This window comes from Triplophysa rosa, linkage group LG9, assembly GCF_024868665.1.
Source record: "Triplophysa rosa linkage group LG9, Trosa_1v2, whole genome shotgun sequence".
NCBI classification, from domain to species: domain Eukaryota; kingdom Metazoa; phylum Chordata; class Actinopteri; order Cypriniformes; family Nemacheilidae; genus Triplophysa; species Triplophysa rosa.
The window spans coordinates 12426584-12438835 of record NC_079898.1 but is presented as its reverse complement, the minus strand read 5'-3'; the positions used below and the strand labels follow the sequence as shown (position 1 = coordinate 12438835).

General features: G+C 38.8%; 2 protein-coding genes across 2 annotated transcripts in view; one reads left to right on the top strand and one right to left on the bottom strand.

Moving 5' to 3' along the window:
- The window catches only part of lrpprc (leucine-rich pentatricopeptide repeat containing), a 40700-nt gene extending 35742 nt beyond the window's left edge, over positions 1-4958 (top strand). Inside the window, exons 35-38 of the mRNA XM_057342369.1 lie at positions 898-972; positions 2104-2188; positions 3073-3215; positions 4316-4958. Of these exons, the coding sequence (XP_057198352.1) occupies positions 898-972; positions 2104-2188; positions 3073-3215; positions 4316-4387 (375 nt within the window). The 3' untranslated portion in view covers positions 4388-4958. The remainder of the gene's footprint in view (positions 1-897; positions 973-2103; positions 2189-3072; positions 3216-4315) is intronic.
- A 609-nt stretch (positions 4959-5567) lies between these two features.
- Positions 5568-12248, bottom strand: abcg8 (ATP-binding cassette, sub-family G (WHITE), member 8). The gene is made up of 13 exons (XM_057342259.1): positions 12156-12248; positions 11702-11825; positions 10019-10166; positions 9677-9915; positions 9438-9570; positions 8430-8699; positions 8193-8352; positions 7948-8043; positions 7625-7824; positions 7448-7524; positions 6631-6898; positions 6113-6240; positions 5568-6023 (listed from the first exon to the last, which is right to left on the bottom strand). The coding sequence occupies exons 1-13, from the start codon at positions 12224-12226 to the stop codon at positions 5886-5888; spliced, it is 2052 nt and encodes a 683-aa protein (XP_057198242.1). The 5' UTR covers positions 12227-12248; the 3' UTR covers positions 5568-5885.
- Between the last annotated feature and the right edge of the window lie 4 nt (positions 12249-12252).

Sequence of the window (12252 nt, the reverse complement as noted above, 5' to 3'; positions counted from 1 at the left end):
TGATTCTTTATTCTGTGGAACACAATAGAGGATATTTTGAGAAATGTCTGTGTGGTTTTGTGTCCATACAATGAAAGTTATGGGGTGCCAATGTTCTTCAAAATATCTTGATTTGTGTTATCTGCAGAAGTAAGAAAGTCATGCAGGATTGAAATGACATGGAAGTGAGTAATGATGACAGAATTTTTATTTTTTGTGAACTGTCCCTTAAACTTGTGTTGAACCTGGAACAGTGTCTCACATGTCCAAAGACACATTGAGTCATGCGTCATGCTTGTTTAAAAGACGTCCCAAATGTTTGTAAAGTGTCCTGAGTGCTTTAAATAAAGCTGCTTCAGGTTGTTACACTTACCAGCACAGAATTTCTGTGTTGTAAAGTTTCTCAGAATCCTCTGCGCCTTTATTTACGTGCAGCACATCGTCCACACATTCCTGATCAAAGACGTTAAATTGCACACCGGTGCTTGAAAGCTCAGCAGCATGCGGATTCAATTCACATCCTTTATATGGCTAAGTGTAGATAATTATACTTTAAATTGGGCGGACACTGTACATTTTAATTTTCATAAAGAAATAAGTGGTTGGTTGCCTGACTCCCTTATTAGCTGTATAATTAACCCTCAACTATAGAGCACTGCGCTGGGTGCTGGAGGATGTAATGGAAGATGGATACATTTAAAAACAGACTATGTACTGACACACACACCTCCATACGCTCCACTCTGCCTCCTTTTAACCGCCTGCTCTTCAGATATACTAAATGAAAGGAATTGTTTTTATTTCGGGGTCATGTTTTGCTCAAGGGTAAAGAGTCAACGCAAACACACACTTTCGGCATTTGTGATGTGCTGTAAATGTTCGTGTCGAGAGTTTTAAGGTCTCCTGTGCTCTCTTTAGCGCTGTGCTGCCATTGCCGAACAGAAGGACACCATGTTCACATACATGCTACGGGCATCTCAGCATCCAGGACAGGTATAGTTTATTGTGCGCTTTGGAAATGTCATTTTTTGTCCTGTTCCTGCATCTCCCCGCTGTTTCCTGTCCCTGTGTTTCTGTAGCTCAAATAGAACAGAGGTCATGGGTTTGATTATGTAAATGTTAGAGATTCACCCATACTTGATTTCTCCACCGATATCCATTATTCAGTGTAATATCTGCTGATGCCGATACCGATTCTGAAAATTAAATTAATATTTCATAACTTTCTGAATGTTATTCATTCATATAATGAGTGTTAATATTGAACATCAAACTGGTGATGTTTCTTAACATTTTCTATATACAGAGCACAAATTCATTGCATTGTTCTGTCCTATTTGATTGACAGGATATATTGGCCCTGATCATCGGCTGTTTTTAAACTATCGGCCGATAGTGTGAAAAAAAATGTCCCGATCGATACTGATTATTGGGCAATATATCGGTGCATCTGTAGTAAATGTACTTTCCTGTACATTAAAGGGGTCATATGGTGCGAACACGTGTTTTTCTGTGTCTTTGGTGTGTTATAAGTTGCCCATGCATGTATTAGACACGTAAAAGTGCAAAAATGAAAGTGTCGGAACAAAAGATGCAGTCTATCTAAAAGCGAATGCTCACCCAGACCTGCCTGAAACGCCTCGTGTAACCACACCCCCACAAATCTACTTCAGTTCGTGGTATGATTTAAATAAGACCACACAAATGTATACGCAAGTAAGGTGGGCGTACCTGTCAGTACAATAGCTTTGGACCCTGATGTTCCAAATATGGTAAGATGTGTTACATTTACGTCACACGCTTGCAGTATTCGACCAATCACTACGCACTGGTTAACTGGCCAATCACAGCACACCTCGCTTTTCAGAGCGATGAGCTTTGTAAAAAAATCTGTGCGTTTCAGAGAGGTGGGGCAAAGAGGAGATACAAACATGCACGGTATGTGGAAAACACAGCGCTTTTGAACATTAAATCGTGTATACACATTGCATTACATCTAAAACAAACAATAATATTTGTTTTAGCCGTGTCATATGACCCCTTTAAGACAAAAATGTCAACAAAAAAAAATGCAAAAAAATATTTATACTGTAAATTAAGTGATGCTGTTTTCTTTGTGTGCAGGCTGCTAAGATCAAAACTCTGTCAGAGTTGATTCCTGACTTCACAGAAAAAGAAAACGTCTATTCATATCTGGTGAAGTGCTATGGTAAGACCTTCATTTGCATTAGGGATGACTTTGACTGCTTGAGTACTTGAGGAGAGCTAAACTGTTGTGCATGTGAATGTTGCAGACCAGAAACATGACCTCATGTGTACAAAAACAATCACATTTTGGCCTCTTCCAATTGCTCTTATCTGCTCATTTGTAGGAAGATGTGTGACCAATAGATGATCAATACGTCAAAGTGTGACTTGCAGGTGGAGGAAACAATAAAAGCAATAGTATCGCACAAACAATTCTGTACAATACAGCCTTAAAAGCAGCAAAAACAATGCACGTTGGAATCCATAATGTGTGGATAAAAGAAAAAATGCTTTAGCATGTGATAACATCTCTGATTGCTACCTATATACAGTATGTGTATATACAGTATACATGGGGATGTGTCAAAACTTCGAACACTGAAAGTGTGATCGCGGCTTTAGGGCGAACTTTCAAAACTGCTATCTGAATTATGTTTCCCTTGTACTGAATCTAGAGCATCTTTTCTGTTGTTTTAATACAGTTTCATTTCCGCGAGATCAGCATTAAAAGCTGCACGCTTCATCTGCTGGACAATAGCTTTAAGACGCTTCTCATCCCGCATGCCTGTTTCGCCGCGGCACATCTATTCAGTTAATAGCTTGCAAATGAAAAATGCAACGTGCAGGGCGCATTTACTGACACACTGGAGACGCGTTTGCTAATAAAAACATGTTCTCTAATGAGGCACCGCTTTATCCAGCCTACCGTGAGAACTTTGACACGTTTCAGTACTTAGAGAACTCTACGGCATCACTATTTCATGAAGCGTGTGTCACCTGGTCAGGAAGAGTGCGGAATGAAGTGTTACATGTTTAACAGTGGTGGCTTTCTTCATCACTCACCAGGTTTGGATAAGGACCTGAAGTCGGCGAAGGCTGTGTATGAGCAGATGCAGGCGGAGGGGATAAAAGCGGATGAATTAACCCTTAAGAGACTGGCTTTACTGTACAGAGAAGCTGGAGAAGCCATTCCCTTCCAGGAGCCTTCGGTAAACAGTACATCACATTATCAACACTCGATTATAAAAACCAACACATTCTTAAAGGGACAGTTCACCTAAAAATACAAATTCTTTCGTTTATTTACCCTCATGTCATTCTAGGATTACTTTCTTCGTTCAGCAGAACTCAAAATAAGATATTTTGAATTACGTTGGTAACCGAACAACATTGTACCCCATTGACTTCTATTGTATGAACGCAGATCCACAGAGACATTTCTCAAAATATCTTTTAATTTGTGTTCCACAGAGAACAAAGAGTCATGTACATGTTTTGAATGACACAAGGGTGATATACAGCACATTGTTTAGTGTACTGTATGAATAAGCAGTGATTTTCATTACTTGACCTTGCTGACCGACTACAGTCCATCTCGACTTTCACCTCGTTTTTTCCTTCTTCAGCTGAAAAACCTTTTACAGTACCGTTATATTTACTGCCTGTCAGAACCGTACTCTCGTGGTTTTGAACGAAGTTAGAGGACACAGCCAGCCGTCTATCCACCCCCCCACGAGCCGCTAAGCTCTCAGCGCACCTTTTAAGTGTTCACAAAGCAATCTCAGGTAGCACTCCATCCCGTTCCATTCAATACCACTCACCTCTTTCCTTCCGTTCCTCTGCTGACGCTAATACTGCTGTACAGAGTGTCTCCGGAGGGAGACGATAAGGAGATTTGAGGTGCCGTTCACATCTGGCCTCGCTTCTCGTTCACACCAGCTGCTATTTATCGACTTTAATTACCCCATTAATAATGAAACATACATTGTTGGCGAAACGCTAATCTTCTAACAGCACTCACCTTCCAAAAATAGAGCGGGCTGCGCTGTTTACAGGCACACGCGGCGATTCATTAGGACGACTTGAGGGAGGAAAAGTGTTATTTGTGAATTAATCTGCTTTGTAAAATGAAACGCCAGTGTGGGATTGTTTGCAAGCGAGTGGTTGGTAATAGTTTGCCCCAGAGGGCAGGAAAAGCATAACCACACACGACACCCACTGATTCTGACACGCACTGTGTATCATTTATTTTGGGGAAAATATTTGCTGGTTTCACCTTTGACTTCACATTGATCTTTCTGTTTTTCAGGAGTCATTTAGGTTCTATGCTGATAAACTGAAGCAACAGCATTTTGAATCAGCGACGCCTGCAGATGACTAGACAACCTTTTCTTTTCTTTTCCTCCATTAACCTTTTTTATATATGAAACGGATGTGCATCGGTTCTGTGTTATACTGTGATTGTTTGTCTGCTCGATTTTGTTTCCTGCCCTTAATAATAATTTCATGATGTTGTGGTTAACATGATATTGTGTACATAGGTATTTATGCAAATAAATGTAAACAAACACTTTCATTGTTTTTTAATTGTTCTAAATGGATATGTGTATTTCTGCAAGATGGCTTATGCATTTTATAGGTAGGATCAAATATGCAGATTATTACAAAACTAGACATACTCCATTATGGACAGTAATGTACAGTATGCTGTACAATAATATTATATTCATGGATCAATGACTTGCATCCATCGCTCCACTTTCTTTTTAAACATTTTCAGTAGATTTATCAGGATTTAGCACAAGTGCAAAACTTGCATTATCTTGCTTTTCACGTACAAATGCACTTCTGGTGTGATTTACAAAACCTTTCCAAGGCTTTGGGATAAACCCTATTGGCACACCCTTTGATAAGCTGTAAAATCTGCATGTATCTTAATAAACGAATATTTGGATTGGAACAAAGAGAAGCTGTTTATAGATATTTACCAAAGCAGCACGGTAAACTGCAGCCAAAGATATACAGTACTGTATAAGTGCTTAAGGAAAGAGAAAGAACATCACTGCCACCTAGTGGCAGTCAGCGGAAGTTCAGAGACTCCGAATGGGTTTGACCTCTCACTCTGTAAATTTTTAGGGAGATCAGTTTAATATTACAAGCGATTTGCTATTAAAATGTGACACGTAGTTGCACTTTTTAAGAAAAATGGTGTTACTGCGTTACGGCAAAAAAATTTGAATGTCAAATTCTGTGTTCATGCAGTGTTTTACAATTTAAGCTGATAGCTGAATCATGTAAAATCAAACAGAAATGAGCAACACATTCACCAGAATTGTTCACTAGTGCAGTGTGTAGGCTACACAAAAGTAGCCCAAGCCTGTAAACAAAGCTGTCGCAACACATGTGGTAGTACATACAGTAGTTCAATAACACAAATAGATTACGCAGTACAAAAGTAAATAAAAGACAAGACATGAATGAATGAAATCGAATTTGTCACATGAAAAGATTGTTGAACGCTAGGTACCAAATTCATGCTTGAGTGGTTTATTAAAAAGGTTAATAATTAAACGATGGCAAACAACTCCAAAGTGCAAAGAAACATTGTATATTGCTGCCATCCAGCGGCAGCCAGTAGTAGTGCAATGAACCTCAATAATCCACAGTACTGACTGTAAACAAATCTCATGTCCAGGGTGTAGCTTTAAACCTTTTTCTCTCCCCCAATCAAAAAAGGTTTTGCACACTTACAAGCTTACAAGCTTAATCTCTCTGTCCAAGTATGTCTTTTGTACCATGAGCACAACACCATGTCCAATTGTAGCTCATCTAGGTGTATTTACACAAACTTTATGCTGTTACTAAAGACTACACTACACTCACCAATCCTGACTGGACTTCTGTTTAATGAATCTGAGTGACAGAAAATAGAGGAGCATGAAAACTAAAGCAACAGTGATAAGCACCAGGTAGCAGGCATAAAGGGGATACTGGTTCATTTTCATCATCTCCACAACCTGAAAAACAATTTGGAACAATTGAACTAGGTACGCTTGGTGTCCGTGATAAGAAACAGAATAGTGTTTTACATGTCAGAGTTACTCACTTTAATACCATCCAATTCTATAGTCATGTTTCCAATAGAGACTGGGATTTTGACACCACGAAACTGAACCTGCAGCGTTCCTTCAAAACCCCAGCGCATGAATGATATGTTAGAAAACCAGGTCGCCACTGTTGAGGGGATAGAAGTTAGTACTCATTTTGATTTGACGTAGAGCAAAAACTAAACGATTTAAAGCTACTGTCCTGCTAAAAAGAAAAGTAGAACCAGCACAGATATTTGAATGGATTTAACGGTTATAATGGGACTTGTTTTGTTTTTTGAGGTAACTATAATGGTCACTGTTGGTCTTCAATAGGTGGGATGTTATTCTACTACATCCTACTGGACTGAGGCCCAAAATACAGTACGTATAGGATTTTTGTATTGATTTTAATGGTAAACAACTGATAGTTCATAATGGTATTTGTAACACGAATTATTACATTTGTATTATTTATTATTGTATTATTTTGTCTATCAAGGGCGATAGTTTAAAGTGAATTTTGTGACGTTCTTACCCAGCCACATGTTTTCCAGACTAATGACAAAGCCCGCTGTCAAGTAGAAGACAGTAAAGAGCGCGTTGCCCATGAAAGAAGACGTCTGCAATGTTGGCAGGGCTGCTGCCACAAACAGTGCCATGCAGCGACTGCAGTACACCATCAGCCACACCAACAGAAAGTTGAGAAGGAATCGATCGGGAGCACCATTGAGCCCAGCCAGCCAGTAGATGGGCACACCGTATACCAGTGTAAAAACACAGTGCTCTGGAAGCTCACCGAGGACCTGAAAGAGACAATGAGTTTTACTACCTAAGGTCAGCATAATAATAATAATTATTATTAATAACAATTAATCAATAATAAATAACAAATAATAACAATAATAATAATGATTAATATCAATTAATAACTAATAATAATAATGATTAATATCAATTAATAATATTAATTAATAGATAATAAATAACAAATAATAACAATAATAATCATGATTAATATCAATTAATAATGGCAATTAATAAATAATAAAGAACAAATAATAATAATAACGATTAATATCAATTATTACTATTAATTAATAACTAATAAATAACAAATAATAATAAATAACAATTAATAATAATAAATATAGTTCAGAGTTGTGACTAAGTCCAACAGCCAAACGATTCAAACAAACAGTAGCTAATATTTAACTCATGACCTCTACTAAAAATCAACACTGATTTGCCTTTCATATTCTTGTTCTGCTTTAAGTCTGTCTATGGAGCACAAAGGTTCATCTACACCACTGTCATTCCTCTGTTAAAACTCTTACACAATGCCGTTTATGTACCTTGGCAAAAAAGTATGAGGTGACAGAGTACATTCCATCCTCCAGCTCATGATAAAGCATGGCTCTCTCTGAATGACCTGTGGAACACAACACATTACGCCACTTCTTTTTAATTGACAATAAAAAAACATTAATAACCTTAACATTTTAACGATAGACTGCAATTTGTATATTTACATTTTGCTATGACGTCCAGCACCACAGCAAAGGGGGTCAGGGCCCCCATCATGTAGAGCAAAGCCACAGTATCTTGGACAGAAAGACCCTGTTCTCCAGCCCCATAGTACAGAAAACCGATGAGCAGTGACATCAGCAGGGCTTCAAAACCATGAACCATCAGTGTGACCAGATCCCGGTAGTCATTAAACACCTGCCGTCTGAAAGTAGCATAAAACATCTGTCAGGAGACATGAAGCTGTGAATGAATCAGCTATGAATTATTAAAATACCATTTGATTCTTAATCAATTTGCCTCAAAGTGTTTCTTTGACTTAACTTACTTGATCAGGACTGTGAATTGGTGCAGTTTACCCGGCAGACAACTCTCCTGTTGGGACACGGTGATCACTGCTTCTGTCTTTGAGATGGGGGCGATGCTGATGGTGTAGGAAAATGTTTTATCAGCTTTCGAATCTGCCCACTTCTTTTTTTATACTAATATGTGAGCTCATAACAACTGATTATATGAAATAGTTTTGGTGTGAAAGCAACTATATTCATATAAATGTAAGAAGTTAGGATTTACCTTGGAGGACTGTCCTGCTGTGAACCACAATCTTCTGATTTCCACATGAAATCCTCTGTGTTCTTCACCTTTTCTACAAACTGTGCTGCTAATGTCCTGGTTTTCTCCAAACACGCTGCTTCTATTTCAGGATTACGCCGATCGATGCTTATCAAGTCCACTGCAAAGGAGGTTGACAGTTCTGAACCAACAACCAAACCAAAAATGAACTAAAGGCACCGGATCTTTCCCACCCACCATAGTAGTCAGAAGGATTGCACAACCGTGGACACGGGTATCCGAGAGCGGTAAAGTAGGGTACCATGTCTTTGGCCTGACCGCAGTACACGGCTGAACCAGATGACAAGAGAACCACCAAATCAAAGAGCTGGAAGATATCAGAACGGGGTTGATGGACGGAAAGCAAGACCAGACGGTTCCCTCGGGCCAGACGGGACAATGTAATGACCAGATTATGGGCCGTGAAGCTGTCTAGACCTGAGGTAGGCTCATCTAGGATGAGAATACCTAAGATGCATGTACAGTATTATTAAGAGAGGAATAAATAACAGTTAATAACAAGTTTATAGACGGTTTCATCTTAACAACATAAACAAACGTTACTGTGCATGTGCACTTTTGTGACCCCAACTGAACTTCCGGTACACATTCACAAACAATTGAGTGCCTGTAGATTATTTCTGATAACAATCAAAAGAAACCGAGAAGAACCGTTACTTTGCTAAACTTCTCTCCAATATTTTGAATTTAGACTCCGATACCAAGCTCAACCGCTAGATATCAGGTTTGTTTAAATGCGACCGAACTACAGGACCAATTCAGCAAATGTTTTTATTTAATAAAATAACATACAACAAAACGTTTATTTAATACAATTATTATACAGTAAAATAATAATACAAATCAACATTAAAATAAATTAAATAAAAAATAAATAGTTATATTATTAGACACTAGCACTAACTGGTGGTCAGGCGCGCGCGTCCCATGAAACGGTCTATGACGGTTGCATCTGAAGCATGCGCTGGCCCTAAGTTAACTTCCGGTTTGTGTTTGGTTATAATATAACAATTTATTTGATATTTAAATAATATTCATATTAATATTTTATTGTATTACATTAAAATAAGACTACTCAGCGGTTATTGATTCTTTGCGGAGGTCTACCGTAAGTTAAGTTTGGGTCAACTGACGTTTGTTTATGTTGTTGCCGCTGAAACCGTCTATATAATACTTTAGTCTCACCAGGATTCCAGAGTAGTTGCACAGCAATGCTCACTCTTCTCCTCTCACCCCCTGACACCCCCCTCACATATTCATTTCCCACCCGCGTGTGGGCACACTGCCTCAGACGCAGTTCTGCAATGACGTCATCAACCTGTCGAGGTCAAATAGGCACCGGTTGATCACAGGTAACCTTTAACTGGGCGGAGTTTACAGTAGTATGCATAGAGTGATTACTGTATATCACATCTCAGACTCACCCTTTGATCTCTCTGCTTCTGACTGAAGTGTGCTGGCAGCCGAAGTTTAGCTACAAAAGCGAGCGTCTCTCTCACTGTGAGATGCGGTAATAAACGGTCGTCCTGCCGCACGTGCGCGATGTTTTTCTTCACCAGGGACCGTGTGCAAGGTTTGCCATTGATCAGAATCTCTCCCGACTTCTTAGAGCCGCCCTCATCTCGACATGTTATGATGTCTAGTAACGAGGTCTTCCCGCAACCTAAAACGACGAGTGCCTGTAACTTTTCGTTCTTTTTTCCCAAATGCTTTTGTTCAACAAATTCTTATAAATAAAGTTTACTCAAAGATTTTGAACACCGTACCTGAGCTGCCAATGACAGCAAGCATCTTGCCGCTGTGTACACGTAAGTTTAAATCTTTAATGGCTGTTTGCTTGTTACTGTGCATCTCCCAGGGCATCTTAAACTCGGACAGCCTCTCATACCAAGGTATCTGTGCTGCTGTGTCCACCTGTGAACACGTATAGATGAACATCACGTTATACAGTGGCGCTGATAGATATTTGGAGTTTAATCAACTTTAAAGGGACAGTTCACCCAAAAATGAAAATTCTGTCATCATTTCCTCACCCTCATGTAATTTCATACCTGTATAAATTACTTTCTTCTAAAGGACACAGAAAGAGATAATTGGAAGAATGTTAGCAATTTTCAGTTCTGTGACATCATTGACTACCATAGTAGGAAAAATTAAAATGGTAGTCAAAGGTTTGTTTTCCTAAATTTTCCCATATTCAAAATATGTCATTTTGTGTTAAAGGGGTGCTGCAACGGCGTGTCATGCATTCTGACTTTTTTACACTGTTAAACGTGCTGTCTTCTCATGCTTAACATGGTCAACTTGTTAAAAAACGAGTTGGGCGTATTACGTAGTATTTCTGTACGTGATACACTCCCCCAGCAATCGTACAGGTTTCGGGGAAGTTTTTTTTCGAACATATAAAACTGTTTCGTAACAATTTTTCTTAGTCCCTTAATGGACAATTCTCCCGGAAAAGCATGTGGCACGCCCACGTGGCAGCAAGGAGAGCAGGAGAAGGAGCATGCGCAGACATCACTTTCACTTGTGTGCAGGAGAGAGAGAGAGAGCATACGTTCGCGAAGTTCAGGTGTTCGTTTGTTCACTGCATTTGGGTGACGAATGTTATATAAATGGTGGATATAACGCTGGATTTGCAGATCGTTTGAAACTGATAGATGGAGCCGTCCAAGCGCTAAAAGATAACAGACATGAACCGCATGCGGTGAGTGAAACTGATGTCTGTGTTTTGTTGGCAATGGATGCGCATGTTTTAGTTCATGAAGCCCCAACCCCCCCCCCCGCACGCTCCGTATGCTTTCGGAAAAAATCGTACAGCTGTATCTATCTTTTATAAATGTGCTCAAACTAAATACTCTTCGAAGATACAAAGTATGCAATACTACTCTATAGGTACTCAAGATTAATATGAGATTGGCAGAAACCACGTGTGTTTGGGCCGCTTTAAACAGAACAAAAAAAGATACAATATTATTTTCCTACTATGGTAGTGGATGATGTCCCAGAACTGAAAATTGCTACCATTCTTACAAATATCTTTCTCTGTGTTTAGCAGAACAAAGAAATGTATAAAGGTTTGAAACAACCTGAGGGTGAGTAAATGATGACAGAATTTTCATTTTTGGGTGAACTAGCCCTTTAAGGTATAGGCAAACTTTGAAATGGTTTTCATTACATTGATAATATTCAAATCGATGATGCTATAACTTTTTTGTCTGAGCATTAACAAAATCAATGGTGTGACTGCTGTTTATTAGATGTACTGTTTGTCATTCAGTTCCATTCACACAGGTCTTATAGCTACAAATATGGTTTATCACATTTAAAGGGACAGTTCACTCAAAAATGAACATTCATACATTATTTACTCATTCTCTTGTCATTTCAAGCCTGTATGACTTTCTGAGTAAAAGAACAACAACAACAAAACAAATTCAAATTCTAACCTCATAGTTCAGATTGCGAACTTCAAGTTCATTGCGACCCCCACTGTAAGTAAAATACAGACTGATGTCTTCTTCAGGCGATGAGAAAAGTCTGACGTCTCGATTCTGTTTGTGTTGGAAAATGTAAAAAGTTAGTGGCGGTTGCCATTGCCATTGCAAAAGTGTACACTATCAGGTAATATCAGTATATTATGATTGCATTTTATTTATCAGATCTATCAAATGTCAGTAGATAAGAGAATTTGATGGTTCAGGGTTCAGTTATGTCCATTTATGTAATGGAGCCTTTTGAACAGCGTCTCCTGAAATGAACTCTAAAAATCAATAGCTCAGAAGTAGTGCTATAAATGTATACATTAAAACAACTGAGCTACAACAGGAAGATACACTCAATAATAAACTTTAGGTTACTACAGGGAAAGTTAACATTTCTGCGTACTACATGCTTCATGAACTCACCATGCTCTGTTTGACGGTTGTGGAGCTGAAGACATCTCCCGAGTGAAAAACGCTCTGGTCTGACATAGTGCTTGAAGATCTGTCCAGTGGAA